We start from the raw sequence: 25220 nt of genomic DNA on the forward strand, positions 1-25220 counted from the left end.
TCTAGCCTACTTATTTTATTTTGTTGGTATGTTTGGTTCTGTTCTCTGTCTCCCCCTTTTAGACTGTGAGCCCACTGTTGGGCAGGGACTGTCTCTATGTGATGCCAATTTGTACTTCCCAAGCGCTTAGTACAGTGCTCTGCACATAGTAAGCGCTCAATAAATACGATTGATTGATTGATTGATTAAAGCCTTATTTAAAGTCCTTTTAGACTGTGAGCCCACTGTTGGGTAGGGACTGTCTCTATATGTTGCCAATTTGTACTTCCCAAGCGCTTAGTACAGTGCTCTGCACATAGTAAGCGCTCAATAAATACGATTGATGATGATGATGTGGGGCATGGATTGTGTCTAACCTGATTAGTTTGTATCTCTCACGGTGCCTGGTACACAATAGTATTTAACACATGACCTTGTAACCTCCCCAGCGCTTAGAACAGTGCTTTGCACATAGTAAGCACTTAGTAAATACCATTATTATTATTATCATCCCATTAAAGAAAAGAATAGCTTTTGGTTGGCTCCAGTAATCAGAATCATCTTGTTTGTGGGTGAATGCTTACTATTTCAGAGCACTGTGCTAAGCGCCTGGGAGAGTGCAATGCAACAGAATTAGTGGACATGTTCCATGCTCATAATGAACTAGGTTGTTCTCAACTTGTACTTCCCAAGCACTTAGTACAGTGCTCTGCACACAGTAAGCACTCAATAAATACGACTGAATGAATGAATTCGGCCCAGCTCTAGAAATAAACTGAAAATACCCCATCATCCTACTTCTAGATTCATTTTGTAAAGAAAGAATAGAGACGTGATCAGGCAGAGACTTAAGTATCTTCCCTTCTCCCCATTGCCTGGGGAGAGAGGTGGAAATCCACAATCAGTCTCCCTGATCTTAATGGAATAATTGGGAATCCTCTGAACACCAAACTCGGGATTTCAACCATCAGAAAACGATTAATTGAATCCCGGAGGGTGATTGTTTAGTAAGGTTCAGAATGCCAGGCTGCCTGAATTATGTTCCTCCCACCTTCATAATAATATTAACTGCGATATTTGTTAAGCACTATACTACGTGCCAAGAGTTGGAATAGATACAATCTAAGCACATCAGGCCCAGTGCTTGTCCCACCCTTGACTCTCAGTCTAAGAGGGGGTCAGAACATGTATTGAATCCCCATTTTATAGATGAAGAAGCTGAGGCCCAGAGTGGTCAAATCACTTGCCCAAGGTCACCCAGCAGGCGATTGTATTATACAATTATTATTGTACAATTATTATACAATTATATATACATTGTGTATATATGGTTGTACATATTTATTACTCTATTTATTTATTTTACTTGTACATATCTATCCTATTTATTTTATTTTATTTTGTTGGTATGTTTGGTTTTGTTCTCTGTCTCCCCCTTTTAGACTGTGAGCCCACTGTTGGGTAGGGACTGTCTCTATGTGTTGCCAATTTGTACTTCCCAAGCGCTTAGTACAGTGCTCTGCACATAGTAAGCGCTCAATAAATACGATTGATGATGATGATGATGATGATTGGTTGGGCCTAGATTACAAGCCAGATCCTCTGACTCCCAGTCCTGACCTTCCTCCTTGTTCATCTTTCCCATAGGAAACCTCTCGACGTTCCCAGTTCTCCTGCATACATTTCTGAGCTCGGGTAAAGAAAGCTGGTCCTTTCTTATTCAAACCGTTTATTCTCAGCGGAAGCCTTTAGCCGCTGAGATCTCCTCCCTCCTTATCTCCAAAGAAAACATCACAATGGAGACGGAGCCCGGGGCTTTCTCGGGGCAGGGGCAGAGCCCGACCTCTAGGTATCTGTTGCCCAATTGTACTTTCCAAGAGCTTAGTACAGTGCTCTGCACACAGTAAGCGCTCAATAAATACGACTGAATGGATGGATGGATGAATGGAAGCCCCCCCAACCCCAATGCCGGCCTTGACGCCCCAGGTGGGGCATCATCATCATCAGTCGTATTTATTGAGCGCTTACTATATGCAGAGCACTGTACTAAGCGCTTGGGAAGTACAAATTGGCAACATATAGAGACAGTCCCTACGCAACAGTGGGCTCACAGTCTAAAAGGGGCAGAGGCCTGGGTCCAACCCGATCTGCTTGTATCCACCGCAGCGTTCAGCACAGTGCCAGACGCACAGTTAAGCGCTTAACAAATACCGTCAATGTCATTATTATTAGAGAAGCAGCGTGGCTCAGTGGAAAGAGCCTGGGCTTTGGAGTCAGTGGTCATGGGTTCAAATCCCGGCTCCGCCAATTGCCAGCTGTGTGACTTTGGGCAAGTCACGTAACTTCTCTGGGCCTCAGTTACTTCATCTGTAAAACGGGGATTGACTGTGAGCCCTCCGAGGGACAACCTGATCACTCTGTAGCCTCTCCAGTGCTTAGAACAGTGTTTTGCACATAGTAAGTGCTTAATAAATGCCATTATTATTATTATTACTATTATTATCATTAAAGATCACAGGCTTGGGAGTCAGAGAGGTCATGGGTTCTAATCCCGGCTTTGCCATTTGTCCGCTGTGTGACTTTGGGCAAGCCACTTAATTTCTCTGTGCCTCAGTTCCCTCATCTGTAGAAGAAGCAGCGTGGCTTAGTGCAAAGACCCCGGGCTTGGGTGTCAGACGTCGTGGGTTCTAATTCCACTCCGCCACTTGTCGGCTGTGTGACTTTGGGCAAGCTGTTTAATTTCTCTGTGCCTCAGTTACCTCATCTGTAAAATGGGGATGAAGACTGTGAGCCCCACATGAGCCAACCTGGTAGCCTTGAATCTACCCCAACGCTTAGAACAGTGCTTGGCACATAGTAAGTGCTTAACAGATGCCATCATTATTATTATTATAATATGTAAAATGGGGATGAAGACTATGAGCCCCACGGGGGACAACCTGATGACCTGCTAATGACCCCAGCGCTTAGAACAGTGCTTGGCACAGAGTAAGCGCTTAACAAATATTATTCTTATTATTCATTGACACCTCGGCCGGGGGCGACTGTGAGAACCAGTCCTTCCCCCCCTTCTCCTCTCCCCCTTCTAATAATAATAATAATGGCATTTATGAAGTGCTTACTATGTGCAAAGCACTGTTCTAAGCGCTGGGGAGGTTACAAGGTGACCAGGTTGTCCCACGTGGGGCTCCCAGTCTTCATCCCCATTTTCCACATGAGGTAACTGAGACCCAGAGAAGTTAAGTGACTTGCCCAAGGTCACACAGCTGACAATTGGCAGAGCTGGAATTTGAACCCATGACCTCTGACTCCAAAGCCCGGGTTCTTTCCACTGAGCCACGCTGCAGGTGTTCTAGACTGTGAGCCCACTGTTGGGTAGGGACTGTCTCTACATGTTGCCAACTTGTAATTCCCAAGCGCTTAGTACAGTGCTCTGCACACAGTAAGCACTCCTTCCTCTCCCCCTCCTCCCACCTCCATCTCCCCCCTTACCTCCTTCCCTTCCCCACAGCACCTGTATATATGTTTGTACGAATTTATTACTCTATTTTGCTTGTACATATCTATTCTATTTATTTTATTTTGTTAATATGTTTTGGTTTTTTTTTCTCTGTCTCCCCCTTCTAGACTGTGAGCCCACTGTTGGGTAGGGACCGTCTCTATGTGTTGCCAACTTGTACTTCCCAAGCGCTTAGTGCAGTGCTCTGCACACAGTAAGTGCTCCTTCTTCTCCCCTTCCTCCCCCTCTCCATCCCCCCCCCACAGCCTTACCTCCTTCCCTTCCCCACAGCACCTGTATATATATATTTGTACGGATTTATGACTCTTTTTATTTATTTATTTTACTTGTACATATCTGTTCTATTTCTTTTATTTTGTTGATATGTTTTGTTTCTTTTTCTCTGTCTCCCCGTTCTAGACCGTGAGCCCACTGTTGGGTAGGGACCGTCTCTATATGTTGCCAACTTGTACTTCCCAGCGCTTAGTACAGTGCTCTGCACACAGTAAGCACTCAATAAATACGATTGATTGATTGATAGGGACCGCCTCTATATGTTGCCAACTTGTACTTCCCAAGCGCTTAGTACAGTGCTCTGCACACAGTAAGCGCTCAATAAATACAATTGACTGATTAATTGATAGGGACCGTCTCTATATGTTGCCAACTTGTACAGTGCTCTGCACACAGTAAGCGCTCAATAAATACGATTGACTGATTGATTGATAGGGACCGCCTCTATATGTTGCCAACTTGTCCAGTGCTCTGCACACAGTAAGCGCTCAATAAATACGATTGACTGATTGATTGATAGGGACCATCTCTATATGTTGCCAACCTGCACTTCCCAGCGCTTAGTACAGTGCTCTGCACACAGTAAGCGCTCAATAAATACGATTGATTGATTGATAGGGACCGTCTCTATATGTTGCCAACTTGTCCAGTGCTCTGCATCATCAATCATATTTATTGAGCACTTACTGTGTGCAGGGCACTGTAGTAAGCGCTCAATAAATACGATTGACTGATTGATAGGGACCCTCTCTATATGTTGCCAACTTGTACAGTGCTCTGCACACAGTAAGCGCTCAATAAATAATAATAATAATAATAATAATAATAATTTTGGTATTTGTTAAGCGCTTACTATGTGCCAAGCACTGTTAATCAGTCAATACGATTGACTGATTGATAGGGACCGTCTCTATATGTTGCCAACTTGTACCTCCCAAGCGCTTAGTCCAGTGCTCCGCACACAGTAAGCGCTCAATAAATACGATAGATTGATAGGGACCGTCTCTATATGTTGCCAACTTGTACCTCCCAAGAGCTTAGTACAGTGCTCTGCACACAGTAAGCGCTTAATAAATACGATTGACTGATTGATAGGGACCGTCTCTATATGTTGCCAACTTGCACTTCCCAGCGCTTAGTAAATTGCTCTGCACACAGTAAGCGCTCAATAAATACGATTGATTGATTGATAGGGACCGTCTCTATATGTTGCCAACTTGTCCAGTGCTCTGCACACAGTAAGCGCTCAATAAATACGATTGATTGATTGATTGATAGGGACCGTCTCTATATGTTGCCAACTTGTACCTCCCAAGCGCTTAGTACAGTGCTCTGCACACAGTAAGCGCTCAATAAATACGACTGATTGGTTGATTGATAGGGACCGTCTCTATATGTTGCCAACTTGTACTTCCCAAGCGCTTAGTACAGTGCTCTGCACAGAGTAAGCGCTCAGTAAATACGATTGATTGATAGGGACCGTCTCTATATGTTGCCAACTTGTACATCCCAAGCGCTTAGTACAGTGCTCTGCACACAGTAAGCGCTCAATAAATACGATTGACTGACTGATTGATAGGGGCCGTCTCTATATGTTGCCAACTTGTACCTCCCAAGCGCTTAGTCCAGTGCTCCGCACACAGTTAAGCGCTCAATAAATACGATTGATTGATAGGGACCGCCTCTATATGTTGCCAACTAGCGCTTCCCAAGCGCTTAGTCCGATGCTCTGCGCAGAGCAAGCGTTCAATAAATCGGATTGAATGAATGAACGAACGGACCAGCCAATCCGGGGCGTCGGGGTCATGTGCCCTCCCCGGGCTCGGCCAATGGTGGGCGAGGGGGGCGTGGCCGGGCCCGGCTGGGTATATAAGGGGCGTTGGCAGAGCTGGGCAGCTGGAGACGGTGCGGGGTGGAGGTGGTGGGTGGCAGTGCCAGGCTGGGGGACCGTCGCCCACCTTGGCGGCTGCTGATCGGACCCCCTCGCCCTCCTCCCTCGCCCTCCTCCCTCGCCCTCCTCCCTCGCCCTCCTCCCCTGCCCTCCTCCCCTGCCCCATGGAGCCCTCCCTTGGATGCCCTCGCCCTGCTGCCAGCGTCGAGCTCGCCCCCCCAGCGGGCGAGGCCCTGACCCTCTCGCCCAGACCCCCCATGAAGAAGCAGGCGGTGAAGCGACACCTTCACAAGCACAACCTGCGCCACCGCTACGAGTTCCTGGAGACCCTGGGGAAGGGCACCTATGGGAAGGTGAAGAAGGCGCGGGAGCAGTCCGGGAAGCTGGTGAGCGCTCGCCCTTCCAATTCCTTTCTCCCGGATCCCCTTTCCTAAGCTGGCAGGTGGGGGGGTGGGTGCGGCATCTTTGGGGGTCCCCCCTGCAGAGAGGGCTGGGGCCGAGGAAAGGTAAGCTTGAATAATAATAATAATGGTATTTGGGAAGGCCTTACTATGTGCCAAGCACTGTTCTAAGCGCTGGGGCGGTTACAAGGTAATCAGGTTGTCCCATGTGGGGCTCACAGTCTTAATCCTCATTTTAAAGATGAGGTAGCCGAGGCACAGAGAAGTAATAAGCCCCTGAGCCCCTTCCTTCCTCTCGCCCCCCTCCCTATCCCCCCATCTTACCTCCTTCCCCTCCCCACAGCACCTGTATATATGTATATATGTTTGTACATATTTATTTATTTTACTTGTACATTCATTCATTCAATCGTATTTGTTGAGCGCTTACTGTGTGCAGAGCACTGTACTAAGCGCTTGGGAAGTTCAAGTTGGCAACATAGACGGTCCCTACCCAACAATGGTTTATTTTGTTAGTATGTTTGGTTTTGTTTCCTCGCCCCTCCAATTCCTTTTTCCAGGATCCCGCATCCCCTTTCCTGAGCTGGCAGGGGTCGGGGTGGGGGGGTGGGCGCGGCATCTTTGGGGGTCCCCCCTGCAGAGAGGGCTGGGGCCGAGGAAAGGTAAGCTTGAATAATAATAATGGTATTTGTGAAGGCCTTACTATGTGCCAAGCACTGTTCTAAGCGCTGGGGCGGTTACAAGGTAATCAGGTTGTCCCATGTGGGGCTCATAGCCTTAATCCTCATTTTACAGATGAGGTAGCCGAGGCACAGAGAAGTAATAAGCCCCTGAGCCCCTTCCTTCCTCTCCCCCTCGCCCCCCTCCCCATCCCCCCATCTTACCTCCTTCCCTTCCCCACAGCACCTGTATAATAATAATAATAATAATAATGGCATTTATTAAGCGCTTACTATGTGCAAAGCACTGTTCTAAGCGCTGGGGAAGTTACAAGGCGATCAGGTTGTCCCTCAGGGGGCTCACAGTCTTAATCCCCATTTTTCAAATGAGCTAACTGAGGCACAGAGAAGTTAAGTGACTTGCCCAAAGTCACACAGCTGCCAATTGGCAGAGCCGGGATTTGAACCCATGACCTCTGACTCCAAAGCCCGGGCTCTTTCCACTGAGCCACGCTGTATATATGTATATATGTTTGTACATATTTATTACTCTTTATTTATTTTACTTGTACATTCATTCATTCAATCGTATTTATTGAGCAATTACTGTGTGCAGAGCACTGTACTAAGCGCTTGGGAAGTACAAGTTGGCAACATAGAGAGACGGTCCCTACCCAACAATGGTTTATTTTATTTTGTTAGTATGTTTGGTTTTGTTCTCTGTCTCCCCCTTTTAGACTGTGAGCCCACTGTTGGGTAGGGACTGTCTCTTTATGTTGCCAACTTGTACTTCCCAAGCGCTGAGTACAGTGCTCTGCACACAGTAAGTGCTCAATAAATACGATTGATTGATTAATAATAATGATGGTATTTGTGAAGGCCTTACTAGGTGCCAAGCACTGTTCTAAGCGCTGGGGCGGTTACAAGGTAATCAGGCTGTCCCATGTCGGGCTCACGGTCTTAATCCTCATTTTGCAGATGAGGTAGTTGAGGCACAGAGAAGTTAAGTAATAATAATGACGGTATTTGTGAAGGTCTTATGTGCCAAGCACTGTTCTAAGCGCTGGGGCGGTTACAAGGTAATCAGGTTGTCCCATGTGGGGCTCGCAGTCTTAGTCCTTATTTTACAGATGAGGTAGCCGAGGCACAGAGAAGTAATAATAATGATGGTATTTGTGAAGGCCTTACTATGTGCCAAACACTGTTCTAAGCGCTGAGGTAGATACAAGGTAATCAGGCTGCCTCACCTGGGGCTCACAGTCTTAATCCCCATTTTACAGATGAGGTAAGTAAGGCACAGCAAAGTTTAAAATGTCTTGCCCAACGTCACACAGAAGACAAGTGGAGGATTCGGGATTAGAACTCACGTCCTCTGACTCATTCATTTCATTCATTCAATCGTATTTATTGATGGCTTACTGTGTGCAGAGCACTGTACTAAGCGCTTGGGAAGTACAGCCCGTGCTCTTTCCCCTGGCCAGGATGTTTCTGCTGCTTTCACGCTGCAGCCTTGAATGTGACCAAGGCCGAAGCCCCGGGGCCGAGGAGAGGTGGGCTTGAATGTGACGCGGGCGATGCCTTGCGGAAGGGCTGGAGACCTTTGAGGTGCCAGGTTTACGTTGAAAAAAGCAGGAAAACCGGGACAGTCGCCTTTTATCTGGCCGAGGAGACCCGGGTTAAGGACGGGGTGCCCGTTGAAATGAAGACGGGAAAGAAAGCGTGATGGAAAGAGCCACATAAATAAAGGCACACTAAGGCACCCCTTTCCTAAATGTGATCCTTTGAGTTTGGTGAGGTTTAAGTGCCATCTGGGGGCGCTCAATGGGTATGAGGTGTGTGGGCAGATCATTCCCATGTGCGGAAATTGGTAGCCCTTTCTTTGGGCCCCAGGGAAAACTATATGGCATCTCAAAAGTGTTGATTCTAATACCTCTGCTCCTGTTCTGCAGAAGGGGAAACTGAGGCCTTCTTTCCCTGCAAGTCCCTCTGGATCAGGACTGCCCCTTTCCCTTTAAAACCTTCAGGAGGAGGGGGCATCAGGGGGGCAGAATCAGCGTTAACCTGGCCTGCAAGAGGGGAACAAGGCAACTCTGGGCGAGGAAGGGGCACAACCTGCCAATCCCCTCCCACTGCCCCCTCCCCGCCAGCATGCCCAGGGTTCAGGAGCACCCTCGGGGCTCGACCCGCGGCGGGTGGGTGGGAAAGAGGGGGCACGGACACAATTGGCCGAGGGGAGGAGGGGGCTGGGCCCCTGAAGAGGCAGAGTGAATGGAGCAGGGGGTTTTGAGTGGTGGTCAGCCTTGGGCTGAGAAGGGAGAATGTTTGGCTAGGGGGTTTCTTTGTATCCCTGGAGGCTAGTTTCCCGAATTGCTCTCACACCAATCTTTACCCAGCCAGTGTTTGCCTTTGCAGCCTGTGCTGATTTGAAATTCAAAAAGTCATCTCATTGGTGCAGGGAGGTGAGGGGAGGAGGAGGGAGGGGGGCAGTGGCTAGTGAAGAGATTGTCCCATCAATAGAGGAGAGAGAGAGAGAGAGAGAGAGTGTGTGTGTGTGTGTGTGTGTGTTTTCCTTGTTAGTGTTTGTGCCAGGTCCTGGCAGAATCCCCAGCTGCCTGCTGCCAAGGGACAGTTGTTGGGTAATACTGTATTTTCCTACTTAACTTTTCATTCTGATCCTTAAAGTACAAGAGCTGGCCCAGAACCTGTGGCCCCGCGATCAGGATGAACAGGTCTGGGGATTTGGTGTGTGGCCCTGGATTGCTAATGAGCAGCTCCACCTCTAGGAGCCCATGTGGAAACAAGCTTTCCCCCCTCACCATGGGGAAATTTGGGCTGTGCAGTGACAGTTGGGAAACAGCCAGGCTTCTGGGTCACTACTGGACTGACTGCTCACATCGCCCAGGGTCCGTTGGGGATCTGTTCTTCCATTGAATGGCCCAGGAACCAGCTTCTTAACAAACCTCAGCTTTGTCTTCTAGGGTAGTTTGAGGTTTTCCAGTTTTAACTGTATTAGAACAGTGGGAGAAGCCACTTCAGCTGTCCCCAAAAGCCTCTCCGCTCAGGGAGTGCAGCTGAGGAGGCAAGGAGACTTGTGCTTGGGAACTATGCCCTAGTGGAAAGAGCACAGGCCTGGGAGACAGAGCACCTTGGTTCTAATTCTAGCTCCACCATGTACCATCTCTATGACCATGGGCAAGTCAGTCGATTTCTCTGTGCCTCAGTTCTTTCACCTGTTAAATGGAGATTCAGTACCTCGTCTCATTCCTTATTAGATTTTGAGCCCCATGTGGGACCTGATGATCTTGTATCTGCCCCAAATCTTAGTACAGTGTAAGGCACGTAGTTAGTGCTTAACAAATACCACAGTTATTATTGCTCAATTGAAATCCCCTCATCCATTTGCAGGGAGAAGAGGGTCCTTAGATGAACAGTTAGCCAGGCCTTCCTGTCTTGGACATATATACCAGACTCTGATCCCCTTCACTGTAACCCAGGATAGGTGATAACCGGTGGGAGGGGGAATAAAACACTCTAGATGCCTGTGTTCCCATGAAAGGCTAGCAGCCCAGGTTCACCTGGTTGTGGCTATCCCTTAGCGGACTTGTCTGCTTGGAAAGATGGGAGAGTGACACACAGATAGGGTCCCTGTTAGACATGCTTTCCTTCTCCTTCCCCTCCCCCATTTAGGGCAAGACAGATGAAACCAGGGCCCTCCTCCTGCCGGAGAGGAGGTAGGAGGGTAATGGATGTCCCAGAAGGCCATCAAAGGGAAGACAAATATTTGTTCTTGATCCTTTGGGCTGCTGAATACACTCTTGCCCCCAAATGACATTTCCTCCTGCCTGGTCTCCCTGCTTCCCAGCCCCCTTCCCAGGGATGGCCTAGCCACGGCTCACCGGGCACTGACCAGGGCCTGCTGGGCCACACCTGGAGGTGAACGGTTGGGTGTCATTTTCATCTGGCTGGCAGCTGGGGGATAGATTAGAGGACTGGTATGTGCTTGGCCCCCTCAGCTCCCCTGTGGTTCCCTCAGAACACTGCCCAGGATGGCCACACAGAGATCTCTAGGGTGGGTGGAAGTCTGTTGACCTGAATTCTTCAGGGTCCAGGGGTCAGCCTCTCCTGGAAACATGGGAGCAGAGAGAGCAAGGCAGAGTCCAGCCCACTCCACTGCCCTATTTCAGGCCAATTAAGCAAACTGGTTCCTGTGAATCACCACTCCATTTTCTGCCTTTCTCTCTCATTCTTGTGTTTCTCGGCTTCCTCATGCCCAGCTCACTAACCTCCCCACCCACCCCCGAGTGTTCCTTGTGGTCTGACGAGTCTTCTGTTTCCTGCCCACTGACCTTCTTCCCTCCTTTGTTTCCGTATTTCTTCCTCTCTTCCAGTATCTCTCCCACCTCCGGCCCTTGAGCACTCTTAATTTTCTGGATTTCCAGCTCTGAAGCTTTAGAAAATGGGGTACCGTCCCCTTACACTTTCCACCCGCCCTAATTCCCTCTATTCCCCAGTCCCTGGGGAAGTGTGGGAACCTCAGGCCTAAGCTGCAGTGCTTTTTTTTTTTCTCCTGCCCCAGCATATGGGTGGGTGGAGCTTGGCTAGATGGGGTAGCCTATCCCTGACCCCAGCCCCCTGGCACTTCTGGTAGAGCCAACTTCTAAACCCCAGTGCCCAGTGTGGCCAATCCCAGGCCGGTGGCTGGGTGTCTCCATTGCAAACGCGCCTGGGTGGTGTTTTGTTCTCTCCCCAGCTCCCGTTGCCAAGAGCCGGGGCCCAACCGGCTGTTTCACTTCCTTGTGTGGATCTCTGCCGCTGCACGTCCCAAAAGCCGGCCCGGGGCCCGGCCTCGAGCCCACCTGGCCCTCCCCTGCACCTGCTGGTGTGGCCGCCTCGGCGTCTGTCCGTGGGCTGGGGTGGGAGGCTGACTGCCGGCAGGGCTTGTTCCTGGGCCTCGGCCAAGCCAAACGGCAGAGCTGGGCCGGGACGCTGCTCGCCTCGGGGCGACGACTCCACGGCCCTATGAATAGGGAGAGGAGGGCGCTTCTGCCACCATGGGTGGTTTTCGAATAAATGGTCTTTTCTCTTGGAAGCCCATCCTTTCTGCTCGGGCTGTGAAGGCAGCAGCAGCAATGCAAGGCCCAGAGTTGACTCGTCTTCTTATCCAAATGGGCCATCTTTGCCATCTCTTTCCCTTCTCCGCCTCCTCCACAGCTATCAGCTCTGTGGAATTCTCCCTTTGCAGAAACAGATTCTCCTCTAGTGGCCTCTTTCTTACCTGGCCCCGGACCCGTCACCCCTGGCCTGCTCTGTCTTTCGAACCTTCTGATGGTACCTGAGAGTGGAGGTGAGCCAAGGTGAACCGAGCCTGCCCACAGCCGGTCCTCGGGCCCAGCTGGGCGTAGGGGGCTGGGCACCTGGGGATGCCAGAAATTCCCTCTTTGTGGTGTAAGGGCTGACGGGGAGGCAGATGGGAGGCCCAGATTGCCAGATGTGGCTTCTAAGAGTCGATGCCCCAAGGCCCCAGATTCAGTCCTCACTCAGAACCACCAGAGTTAGAGCAACCCGAAGACTTGTCTTTTGGGGCTGGGTTTACCTCAGGTCCCACCTGTGCTTCTGCCAGGAGGCTTAAGTCTAGCCCTCTAAAGTGACAGGGAATCATTCCTGACCCATGTAGGAGATGATGCAGAAACCATGAAGAAGAACTGGGAGATGGTCATTTCTGACCCTCTGATGGAGCTGTTGCAGAGATGCCACCCTCCCTCCCGACTCTCTGAGCTCCCACTCTCTGGAACTGGCTTCTAGGCAATCTGTGTTTGTTCAACCACTCTCCCCAGGGAGAGGGCAGAGTTCCCCTGGGCGGAGCTGGTGCAGTGCACCATTGATCTCCCTGGCAGCCATCCCTCTGATAAGCAGCTGCAGATGGACCTGGCCCAATGGGTGGGTAAAGAATAGAGTGAGGAAACCGAGGCTCCTGGGCCTGCTGGAGGAGCAGCGGTACCTGAGGATCTGCCTCCCTTGGAGAGGAGAGGCTGTCTCCATCTATCCACTGTTACGGGGCCAGGAAATGGCTCTGACAACACTTGTTCCATGCTAGGAAACCCACTGAGTTCTCTGGCTCTTGAGCAGAGAAAGCAACCTGGCCACCAAAAATAAGGTCTTACCATGTGGCCCCGGGGGGCTGGGGGCTTGAAGAGGGGTCCAGGGCTGCGGACAGACTTTCCATTTAAGTCCTACTTCCCTGCAGCCTGATTTTGTTTCGGCCTGGCCCAACTTATTTCAGACTCTGGAACTATAGACCCTTGTTATTTGTGAGTCACAGCTCTCTCTACTGTATGTGGATTTAATTTTTATTAGAGGAGAATGATAATTTGGCTTTCATTATAGGTTTTCTTCCAGTGAAATCAGAAGGCTTCTGTTCCATTTGTTCTCCCAGCATCCCTGAGAGGCGGAGAGGGAAATAACTATCTTCCCCCATTTACAGATGGGATCCAGAAAGGTGAAGTGACTTATCCAAGGTCACGCATCACATCAGGGTCAGAGCTAGGGCTAGCACTCAGGTCTCTCTCCACTTGATTCAGATCTCAGGATGGTCCGTGATGAGGCAGGTGGGGTCGAGGGAGGTGTGTTAGAAGGAATAGATGGGTAGATCCCCTGGCCAGGGGAGTCTGTGGGCTATGCCAGCCCACAGCCCTCCTGGCCTTAAGCACCTGCTCCTGATAAACTTCAGAGCAAGACTCTGAGAGAATCCTGCTGCCTCTCCTTACCATTGTCCCGTCTCTAACATCGGTGGGGGGGTGCTTGGGTGGGGGGGCAGCTCTGCTCCCCCGAGGTCATGGAGGGCTCTAACCCAAGAGTGTGGGGCTGGTCCGTTGCTGGGAGACTAGGCAGCTGCATTGTGAGCGGACTACCGCTTACAGGATCAGGGCTGTTCCGCATTCTTGTCTGGGGGACGGCTCTGGGGGACTGAGGGTTCTGGTGGATTCAGTTGTAAATGCCCTCCCTGGGCTGCATTGTCTGGCTTTTGAGTCTTTTGAAAAAGAGGATTAGAGGCACCTCCTTTTCTGCACCCCCTTCCTCTCCTCCCGCGCCCCCTTCCCACCCCCCCACAACCTCCTCCCATTCTGGATCTCCTCCAGAAGAAGCATTTGGGGCTATGGTGGAGCAACCCCAGGAGAGTGATAACTGTTTCCTGGCAGCCCATGTGGCTTTCCCAGGTCCTGGCTACTCAGCCCGGCTGTAGGAGGAAGTCTGGTGTTTGCTGTTTCTCTCCCAGGAGATGTTGTTTGGGAGTCTAATGCCAGTGGCTTTGGCTTTTCTGTGAATAGCCTAGAATGTGAACCTCAAGATCCCCCTTCTAGACACTGCCTCCTCATCTGGCTTCCTTGTCGTCTATGCCCTGTCCTCTGCCCTCAGATAGCTCTTGCTGTCATGTGCTGAGTGTTCTGCTATTTCATGCACTGTGGTCTTCCTAGAAAGATTTAGCCTCTTGGATAGCTTTTATATCCACTTAACCTCTTTCCAATAATTCATTACCTAGCTCCCCTCGAGGCCCCGACTGTATTGCTTGCTCCTTATTTGCAGCTGAGAAGGCTGAGGCTCAGAGTGGGTCAGCAATCAGCTTGGCACATAGCATCGCCTAGGTGGGATTAGAATTTCTGGCCCTGCTGCTCACATCATGTAAGGATTAAATCATCACCAGAGCTTGAGATGGAACTGGGCTCCTGCCTCAGTTTCCCCAGATGTGAAATGGGGGTCACTGGACTGAGCATGAATCATGAGTGAAGTATTGATGGAAGGATGAGTTCTTCTGTCAAGGGCTTGGTATCAAGAGAGTTGGAATCCAGCGGGGAAGCAAAGTGTGCAATTTGATGAAAGGAATTGGGAGGGGGATAGAGGTGATGAGGGAAGATTTGCACAAGTGTTTTGAAGCTGCTTGAGAGCTAAGAGCTCTCAAAGTGGGTTGTGTGTCTGTAAAATCGTTTCTAGGGAAAATGTGGCTTTAAAATAAACAAAATACCAAATCCTTGTTTCTTCTTTCTTTCTCTCTTTGCTAGGTGGCTATCAAGTTAATCCGAAAAGATAAAATCAAGGATGAGCAGGATTTGATGCATATCCGGAGGGAAATCGAGATCATGTCCTCTCTCAATCACCCACATATCATCTCCATCCATGAAGGTAGGGTTGGGAAGGTGGTGGTGGAAGGATGGGGGATCCAGGATTCTTTGGTAATGCAGCTCAGAGTTCTGTCCATCTTCCAGTCTATTTAAGCACAGAGCCTCTTCCCCTCCCCAAGCATAAAACTCTTTGATTCCCAAATGATCTACTAAACAATCTACCCAGAGTCCCAACCGAGTATGCCCCTCCCACGCTCCTTCTTCCTTGCCCTCCCACCTCCCCACCCCCTCCCCAGCTGGAGCTTGAGTCAACTTGTGCCGGGGCTTAGTTTGCTCGCCAGCTTTCCTTTTCTCTGCTCCCTACCGACCTCTCGCCCTGTCAGCTCCTCCGAAATTCCAGACACCCTCTCCCGTGCTCCAAACAATTGAGGGCCAGGGAGGGCAGAGGAGGAGGGGGGCACGGGGTGGATCAGGCACCTGCTGCATCATTGGGACTGGACGGGGGTGGGAATTGGGGAGCCGTGGACAATTTCCTTCACCCCTCCTGGGGGCAGGGGTCCCAGAATCCCCTGCTCTCTGATTGTCCCTATTCCTTTGTCTGCAGATTCTGTGTCTTGTCTCCCTTCCCCAGTGTAGCTGTTGGATATTTGGGACTCAACTGCCTGAGGGAGAAAGACAAAAAGAATCAATATCATCCCCCATGGAAGCTGTTGACTGGGGGGTCCGGGGGTTGATTGGGAAGCTGACTGTATTCCCCTCTACCCACCCCCCAACTCCCCAGTAAATGGTTTTTGGCAGCATGAGAGGACAAGGGTGATGACGACAAACTGTCAGTGCCAACTACTTGCCCCTGGGGAAGCCATGGTGGATGGCAGGGACTTCATTAGTAGGGGTCTCTGGGGCTCCCAAAGGGGCACAGTTGAGCTGACACTGGAAATTGATTTTGAGTGTGTGAGTTTATGTGCCTCCCCCCGAGGGGTCTCTAGAGAAAGGGGTATGTGCTGCTTCCCTCCCTCCCTCCCTCCCAAGACTCTGCCCGGGCTCGTGCCCAGCTCTCCCTTTCTTGGTTGGACATGCCACGGCTGGCTCCCTGGGCGTGGGGCAAGCATGCCTTTTATGTGCCAGGTGATGGGCAGGTTTCCTCCACCCTCCTAGGCAGAGATGCCAGAGACTCTGAGGGTGTGGGCTTTTGCTCCCATCCCATGAACGCCTTGGCAGCAGTGGCTGGGCCGTGAGCGAGGGTGGGCCCTGGGCCAAGCCTACAGGAGGCATTCCAGGTGGCTGGACGGGCCTTCTCGGTCCCCTCTCTGGTTCTCCGGCCTTTGGTGGCCGGTGGGAAGGGATTGGAGGGAGAGCGGCTGCTGAGGGCTTCCTAAGAGCACACCGCTAGCTCGGGCTGGGTGTCGCCCAGCTGGCATTATCAAGGTCCCCAAACTGGTCTGTCGTGAGCACGTTGGACGGCAGCCTTGAGCTGTGGTGTGAGGGGAGATGTGTGTTTGTATGTGGTGTGACACACTCTGTTGGTATCAAAAAAGTTTGCTTTTGCTGTACTCTCCCAAATACATAATCTATTACACCACCCTCAGTAGGCGCTCAGTAAGTGCCTCTGGCTGAGATAGTTCCGTGGTTTCACCTGCCTGGGGAGTGCTCTCATGACCTAATGTCAGTCTCTTCTCTGGGGACCCTCAGCCCCGGGAAGAACACAGATAGGGTTCCCACCCTGACCCCACCCTTGCTCTGTCTACCGTAGTCTTTGAGAACAGCACCAAGATCGTGATCGCCATGGAATACGCCAGCCGTGGGGACCTGTACGACTACATCAACGAGCGCCAGCGGCTCAGCGAACAGGATGCCCGCCATTTCTTCCGCCAGATTGTCTCGGCCGTCTACTACTGCCACAAGGTGAGTAGCTCCCCGACAGCTGGAGACACTAACTCCTGCCCGGGTTCCCAAAGCATTTCCCCGCTCAGCTAATTCTAGTAATAATGATTTTTATTAAGCTTACTTATGCTTACAGTGCAATCAGATCAGACATAGACCCTGAGAGGAAACTGTAGTACAGAGCAGTTACGCGATTTGCCCTAATGGAAAGAGCACGGACCTGGGTTCTAATTTTGACTACCACTTGTTTTCTGTGCCCATGCCTCCATCGAAGCTGCACAGATGTCCATTACCTTATTGAAAGCACACCTCCTCCAAGGGGCCTTCCCTGTTAACCTTCTTCCTTTTCTCCACTCCCTTCTTTGTCTCCCTGATTTGCCCACCCACCTCCCAGCCCCCAACACTTATGTAAATATCCATAATTTATTTTATTTATGTTAGTATGTTTCCCTTTCTAGACCATAAGCTCATTATGGGCAGGGAATGTCTGTTATATTGTACTCTCCCAGGTGCTTAGTACAGTGCTCTGCACACAGTAAGTGCTTAATAAACAGACTGACTTCTGTGTAACTTCATACAAGTCACCTAACTTCTTGGCCTCACCTTTCCCTATCTGTAAAATGGGGATTACATACTTCTCCCTCCACGTGGGACAGGGACTATGTACAGCTTGAAAGTGGCCCTGGCCTAGTGGATAGAGCATGGGCCTGGGAGCCAAAAGGACCTGGGTTCTAATCCAGGCTCAGCCACTTGTCTGCTGTGTGACCTTGGGCAAGTCACTTCACTTCTGGGCCTCCGTTGCCTCATCTGTAAAATGGGGATTAAGAGTATGAGCCATTTGCTTTGTTTTGTTGTCTGTCTCCCCACTTGTAGACAGTGAGCCCGTTGGGGATAGGGATTGTCTCTGTTGCCGAATTGTACTTGCCAAATGCTTAGTACAGTACTTTGTACACAGTAAGCACTCAGTAAATATGATTGAGTGAAGTGAATGAATGAAGGCGACTGTGCCCACCCGATTTAACTTGTATCTACCCCAGTGCTTAGAACAGTGCTTGGGACATAGTGAGTGCTTAACGAGTACCTTAATGATTATTATCTTGTATTTAGCTCCACCACTTAGTGCAGTGTTTTTCACATACAGAGTAAGAGCTTAACAAATGCCACTTGCCCAAAGTTACCAGACAGGCAAGTGAGGGAGCCGGGCTCAAAACCCAGATCTCCTGATTCCCAGTGCTGTGCTCTTTCCACAAATTAGGCCGTGCTTCTCCTTGCTCATTTCTTCTCACAACAGCCCTGGGAGGCAGGGATGGGCAAAGAATGGGTCTCCTCATTGTACAGATGGGGTAACTGTTGTCCAGAATTGTTGAATAATGAAGTCAGAGCATCAGGGGGGACTCAGAATCAGGGTTAGAACCTAGAATCCCTTCTGCCGCTGTCTTCCTCCAGATTGCCTTTTACCCGAGGAATCCCTTGTCACCGTGAGCCTCGGAGGAAAACCTTGGATTTGATTACATTTGGACCAATGGGGAGCGATATCCCCAGCCATCTATACCCATCTCTTGCTCCCCTTGGATGGATCCAAGCAGGGCTGGTTCCAGCTGGGGCTCCCCTCCTCCTCACCCTTGCCCTCCTCTCTTTCAGAATGGTGTTGTCCACCGGGATCTCAAGCTGGAAAACATCCTCCTGGACTCCAATGGCAACATCAAGGTGAGAGTCTCACCGAGACCTCAGCTACTTCCGGTACTCCTGGGAAACTTCAGGTCCTTAGGATGGGCTCAAACTGAGGAAAAAAAAACCCCTTATCCCCCAGACTGTGTCTGCCCCCACTGAGGATGCCGCTGGGATATGCAGGGTGACTGTGGACTGCTCCTGTGTCAGAGTTTCGCCAGTGAGTCCCTTGTCCTGCTCCTGGTTCTGCTCTGCTCGGAGGCTATAAATCAGCATCTTTGCAGAGGGTACGCAGAGTGCGTTGGGCCCTGCCTGCCACCTGGCATCCAAGGGCACTGTCCACGATTCTTGGGTGAGCTAACTAGCCCCCTAGACTGCTCTGGGCTGTTCTGGGGATTCTTGACCTGGAGCCTTGGGGTGTAGCCGTTGGGTCAAGTGTCCGCCCAGGGTCATCACCACCTGCCCAGATAAGGAGAACGTGCCGCTACCAGGTGCATGTCTTAGCCCCTGGTAGCCACGGGCGATGTCCACAGATCCATATGTACCAGAAAAGGCGGGTCCTTTCTTGCCACTGGGTCAATAAACCCAGGGTGACTTCGCTAGGGCTCAGTTGTTTGTTCTCAGGCCCGATAAGGCACCAATAAACCCATAAAGAGGTGGCACGAGGGCATCAGTTGTGCATAACCTTAGATCAAGGGGCTGGACCTCTCCCACTGTTCCCAGGGAGAGGTCTTTGCCCTCTACACGACTGTTCACCTGGGAAGTCCTGCCACCACCCAGCCTGCCCCAACTCCAGGGTGTCCAGGGAACCAGATGTGGTGGGGAGTCCAGCTCGCATCCCTCCAGCCCCCCAAAATGCCCCTTTCTCTGCCAGTGTGTGGGGGCTTTGTGGATGTGCTCACCTGAACAGGAGAGCTTGACCTGGTGCTCTGGGTTCTGGCCCCACCCGTGTGGTGAGGACACAACCTTTATCAGGGAGGAGCCAGAACAGGCAATCCATTTCAGCAGCAATTTGGTGGTGCCTCCCTGAGCCGGAGCCAGCCTACTCTTTTGTCCGCCTGGGAATGGACTCTGGCTCTCCTGTGGAGCAGCTGCTGCATCCAATGGCTTTTTTCTGGCCTGGCCTGAAGACACGCTTCCACCTCCCAAGCCTTCCTTTTCCCCACTGCTCCCCACACCTCTGTCAGGAACAAGCTCTTCTACTCTCTGCTAGGGCCCCATATCCAGAGGCTGCTTAGAGAAGCAGCATGGTTCAGTGGAAACAGCACGGGCTTTGGAGTCAGAGGTCATGGCTCCACCAATGTGACTTTGGGCAAGTCACTTAACTTCTCTGGGCCTCAGTTCCCTCATCTGTAAAATGGGGATGAATCAATCAATCAATCAATCGTATTTATTGAGCGCTTACTATGTGCAGAGCACTGTACTAAGCGCTTGGGAAGTACAAATTGGCATCACATAGAGACAGTCCCTACCCAACAGTGGGCTCACAGTCTAAAGGGGGGAGACAGAGAACAGAACCAAACATACCAACAAAATAAAATAAGTAGGATAGAAATGTACAAGCAAAATAAATAAATAAATAAATGAAGACTGTGAGTCCACCATGGGACAACCTGATCACCTTATAACCTCCCCAGTGCTTAGAACAGTGATTTGCACATTAGTAAGCGCTTAATAAATGGCATTATTATTAATATTATTATTATTAGATGAATCTAGTAAGTCTGATACTGCCTCAGTTTGGGGACCATTCTCGGGCCCTGGGATGGGAAGAAGGGAGAAGGCAAGCCGTGGTGTCAAGAGTGAGAGATGGGGTGACTCCTCAGTGCCCCTGTCCCACAGTGTAACCATCCCCACCCCCCCACACAATCACCCATCTCCCTCCTGCCTCCCCAGATTGCAGATTTCGGCCTCTCCAATCTATACGAGCGAGACAAGTGCCTTCAGACATTCTGCGGGAGCCCCCTCTACGCCTCACCTGAAATAGTCAACGGGAAACCCTACACAGGCCCTGAGGTGAGAAGACTGGAAACTCTCCTGCTTGTCTCTGGGGTTCACTTGGGAATGTCCGCCTCTGTCCAAGTGCTCCCTGCTCCAACCCTGGACTGCTTCTGGTTCAGGCAATCCAATAATGACTCCTGCTTATAGCCAGACTGCTGTGACCAGCATTCCCACTCACTGTCTCTCTAAGTACTCCCTTCCTGTGACTGGCCCAGAGCCTCAAACTCTGGCTGTGGAGGAATGCCTCCCTCTATTTCCCAGGCCTGGGCCTCTCCATCTTTGTAGGTGTGGGTCCTTTAGGCTCCTGGTTCGACCTAACCTTCAGATCTTCCGGGCCCCATGCTTTGTCTTTCACTGCCACATGGTCGCCCTTGGGGTTGGGAAATTCTTCTTTTAGGCATGAGTCGATCTTGTGCTGGCCAGTCCTGACCTGTCTGTGTTTCTAGGTGGACAGTTGGTCCCTTGGTGTCCTCCTCTACATCCTAGTGCATGGCATGATGCCCTTTGATGGGCAGGACTACAAGACTTTGGTGAAGCAGATCAGTAATGGGGAGTACAGAGAGCCCACCAAGCCCTCAGGTAAGTAAGCCAGGTGGGAAGGACCATGGGTGTGATCAAGGCTACTGGTTTTAGGGGGAGATGGTGGCCATAGATTCTAATCCTGCCTTCAGTGTGCTGCATGTCTTAGTGAGTCTCTTTCCCTCTCGGGTTGGCCCACCGCAAACAGTGGGGTACACTGGGAAGTGATCAAGGAGAACAAGCGTGAAGGAATCAATTGGTGGTGTTTGAGTGTTTATAAGAGTGTCTCTGCACTTGGGTTAGACGATGGAGATGCTGGACACAGTCCCTGCCCCCAAGGAGTTTACAATCTAGTTGGCGAGGCAGATATTAAAACAAATTACAGATAAGAGAAGCATATGTACTGAAGTGCTATGGGGGTGGAAAGCAGAGCAGAGGTGCAGAGAATTTTAGTTAGTGAAGGATCCTCTGGGTGGAAATGAATTCTCTAGGATGAAAAGCCCTCCAGAAGTCACATGGTGCAAACTTCCCACCTCTTCATCTTCCCCAGAAATTTGGTAGTCTCTCATTGATCTCCCTTGGCCTCCGTTTTGCGATTGAGGGAGGCACTTCCTGATGTCTAAGTAGAGTCTCTCCTGCTGCAATGTCAACCTCCTCCCTCTTTTTTATGGTATTTGTTAAGCACTTACTATATGTCAGATATCATTGGTTGATTTGGTGTCCTTGTTTCTGTGCTTTTTTTTTTTTAATGATATGTAAGCGCCTACTGTGTGTCAAACACCGTTCAAAGTGCTGGGGTAGATGCAAATGAATTAGGTTGGACACAGTCCCTGTCCCACATGGGGCTCACAGTAGGAGGGAGAACTAAGGCACAGAGAAGTGACTTTCTCTGGGTCATGCAGCAACAATTGGCAGGCAGAGTTGGGATTATACATTCATTCAATCATATTTATTGAGCGCTTACTGTGTGCAGAGCACTGTACTAAGCGCTTGGGAAGTACAAGTTTGCAACGTATAGAGACGGTCCCTATCCAACAGCGGGCTCACAGTCTAGAAGGGGGAGACAGACAACAAAACAAAACATGTGGACAGGTGTCAAGTTGTCAGAACAAATAGAATTAAAGCTAAATGCACATCATAAAATAAATAGAATAGTAAATATGTACAAGTAAAATAGAGTGATAAATCTGTACAAACATATATACAAGTGCTGTGGGGAGGGGAAAGAGGTGGGGGGGGGAGAGGAAAGAGGGGGCTCAGTCTGGGAAGGCTTCCTGGAGGAGGTGAGCTCTCAGTAGGGCTTTGAAGGGAGGAAGAAAGCTGGCTAGATTAGAACCCAGGTCCTCTGTATCCCAGGCCCTTACTCTTTCCGCTAGCCCATGCTGCTTCTCTTCTGGTCTTGATGGAGGGGGAGAACGACAAAGCGCTCTTCCCTCTGGAGGTTTTGTACCTTGTGAGAGGGCATGGGTGCAGAGGCAGGGAGAAGGAAGGGGCATCCGAGAGCCTAATCCGATTTCTTGGTTTTGTCTTTCGCAGACGCCTGTGGCTTGATCCGCTGGATGCTGATGGTGAACCCCACACGCCGGGCCACCCTTGAGGATGTAGCCAGCCATTGGTGGGTCAACTGGGGCTACCTAACCCCACTAGGGGAGCAGGCCCTGGGCGAGGGCAACATCGGTGGCAGTGGCAGCAGCGATTCGCCACTGGCCTCTGTGGCCGACTGGCTGAGGCGATCTTCCCGCCCCCTCCTGGAAAATGGTGCCAAAGTCCGCAGCTTCTTCAGACACGGGGCGGGGGCTGGCGGGCCAGGAGGCGGGGGGCTGGAGCGCCAGTGCTCCCTCAAGAAGTCCCGCAAGGAGCACGACGTGACCCACACCCTCCTGGAATGGCCGGCCGGGGAGGCCCCAGGACCGGGCAAGGGCATCCTGAAGCTGCCCAAGGGCATTCTCAAAAAGAAGGCTTCACCCCCACCCGACGGGCGGAAGGAGGAGAATGGGGTGCCCGCTGTGCCCCTTCCCCAACTCCCTGCCCTCCCAGAGCCGCCAGCCCCTTTAGCCCCCAAAAAAGGCATCTTGAAGAAGCCCCGGCAGAGGGAATCGGGCTATTATTCCTCCCCAGAGCCCAGCGAGTCTGGGGACCTCTTAGATGCAGGGGATGTGTTTTCCAGCAGCCCCGCCCCTCAGGAGGACCCCCCACAGCCTCCGGGGCTTCCCTTCCACCGCAAAGGGATTCTGAAGCACAATGGCAAATACTCTCAGGGGAAGGCGCTTCCCACCTCGGCCTTTGGCTCTTTGGATGAGCTGGCCCGGCCCTTGGCAGCCCCCTCCCGGCCCAGCCGCCCCTCCAGTGCCATCAGCGAGGACAGCATCTTGTCCACCGAGTCCTTCGATCAGCTGGACCTCCCGGAGCGACTGCCGGAGCCGGCCCTGCGGGGCTGCGTCTCGGCGGACGACCTCCTGGGACTTGAGGAGGAGGAAGAGGCAGCATCGGCTGCGGGGTCAGAGATGGGGTCAGGACAGCGGCCCCTCAGGCGCTGGGCCGCGAGCCGAGGCCGGGAGCCCCTCCGGGACAGCTGCTTCTCCCTGACGGACTGCCAGGATGTCACGGAGGTGTACCAGCAGGCCCTGGCCATAGGCATGAAACTCAGCTGAAGGGCTGGAGATGGTGGGAAGGGCCACTGATCCGCACCTCCCAGCAGGGGAGAGAGAGAGAGAGACACACACACACGCTTCCTCCCCTGCATGGATCACTTCCTCAGGCAGGCAGTGAGTCCCACTCTTCTGGCTCAAGCCTCCCAGAGGTGGGGCTCGAAGGGGAGGGCAGGATGTCCCCCCGTTCCTGGGAATTTTTTATGAAGAGGTTAAAGCATGTTTGAGGCAGCAGGGCCAGGGGTGAGGTGGGGTGGCTATAGAGAGGGCTAGGAAGGAGGGAAGAAGACATCCATCATGAAGGGAGACAGCCTCATCAGGAAATAGGAGAATCTGCCTCTTGCTGTCTCCAGTTGGGAATCTGGGCCTAGAGCAGGCCTGGGCAGAAGATGAGCAGGCAGGGAAATGTTGGGAGAGAGCCAGAGCTGTGTTTCAGGGGTCGCCTGCATATTTGAGAGAAACAAATATTACGATTGATTGTTGTTGATGATGCCAGAGGAACACAAACCCCTCCCCACCCAGCAACAGCCTGTGGGTACGCCCCAGACAGTGGCGAGCCGGCCTTTTGACCATCAGGCCCTTGGTTCTATTGCCCCAGACCTAGCCCTGTGGCCAAACTCCGGGCTCTAGACTTCCCCAATGAAACTGGAAAAATGGCAGGGGTTTAATAGCTATGTAGGATTGATCTCCTTGGGGAGGGAGAGGGCCTGGGTTCTAATCCCAGCTCTACCACTTGAACCCTTGCACAGGGCATGGCTGGTGAGAGGAATTCATACCCAACTGTCTTCCTTCTAATGCCTGAGCGTGAAGCTCCAAACAGACTCCCCCTGCCCCACCCCCTCCCCTGGGACAGTTAACCACTGGAATAGAAAGAACTAGGTTTTGCTGCTGCCCCTCCCCTCATCTTGCTCACTCAGGGCTTGTGCTGGACACTCATCTCACTCTGGGCTTCTGATAATGGGCAGAACCTGGAGCATCCTCCATCCCCACATCCACCAGCCACATCCAACACCCAGTCTTAGGCTCTTGGCTACTGGCCTCTCAAGGGCCAGCATGTCACTGGGGCAGGGGTCCTCACCCTCCTGGGCTGGCCAGGTGGGATCTTCTGATTCTCAAAGACAAAAAAAGAATGGCCTTATTTATTTTATTTCCAGTATTTTTTTATGAATTGCTGATTGTGTTGTAGTGTTCAAGTGTTCGTTCTGGGGTCAGTTTATGAGATTACTGTAGTATATATTTTTTTATGCCCTCCCGATGTCTTGTTCATGAGAAACATCTTGTTTCAGATGCTGCTGTTCACTGCACTGTCTCCTGGTGATTTCTGACTCCCCCTCACTCCTCTACCTCCCCCCCCCACCTCCTCCTTGAATGTTGTGGATTCGTCCATTTTCTGGGCTCCAGAAAGATCCACTGTATTAAAAAGCAGAATGGAGGTCTGAGCACAGTATCTTGTTGGTCTATCTTGGCTTGGGGAGGGGAAGAGGAAGGAGGAGGGAGAAGGTTACCCTAGATTCCTGCCTCGAAGCCCCAGGCCCAGTGAGTCTGCAGTTCCCCCTCCCCAGCTCTCAGGATTTGAGGGCAAGGGGTCAGGAGGGGAATGATGCTGTTTCAGGGACACAGTAATTTTATTTATTAAGCACTTACTATATGTAGTCTGAGGGAGAAC

At 51.2% G+C, this 25220-nt stretch overlaps 1 protein-coding gene across 1 annotated transcript; it reads left to right on the forward strand.

The window, feature by feature from the left end:
• The first annotated feature begins 5818 nt into the window (after positions 1 to 5818).
• On the forward strand, positions 5819 to 24909 carry NUAK2 (NUAK family kinase 2). The gene is made up of 7 exons (XM_038749122.1): positions 5819 to 6049; positions 14778 to 14898; positions 16588 to 16739; positions 18360 to 18425; positions 20283 to 20402; positions 20834 to 20966; positions 22443 to 24909. The coding sequence occupies exons 1-7, from the start codon at positions 5828 to 5830 to the stop codon at positions 23555 to 23557; spliced, it is 1929 nt and encodes a 642-aa protein (XP_038605050.1). The 5' UTR covers positions 5819 to 5827; the 3' UTR covers positions 23558 to 24909.
• The last annotated feature ends 311 nt before the right edge of the window (positions 24910 to 25220 follow it).

The sequence above is a fragment of the Tachyglossus aculeatus genome, chromosome 7 (assembly GCF_015852505.1).
Source record: "Tachyglossus aculeatus isolate mTacAcu1 chromosome 7, mTacAcu1.pri, whole genome shotgun sequence".
Lineage (NCBI taxonomy): Eukaryota > Metazoa > Chordata > Mammalia > Monotremata > Tachyglossidae > Tachyglossus > Tachyglossus aculeatus.

Bases quoted from the DNA above. Each gene is read 5' to 3' on its own strand.
- NUAK2 (XM_038749122.1), top strand. From the start codon at position 5,828: ATGGAGCCCTCCCTTGGATGCCCTCGCCCTGCTGCCAGCGTCGAGCTC. The intron at 18,426-20,282 runs GTGAGAGTCTCA...CTGCCTCCCCAG, and splicing joins ACTCCAATGGCAACATCAAG to ATTGCAGATTTCGGCCTCTC. The intron at 20,403-20,833 runs GTGAGAAGACTG...CTGTGTTTCTAG, and splicing joins AACCCTACACAGGCCCTGAG to GTGGACAGTTGGTCCCTTGG.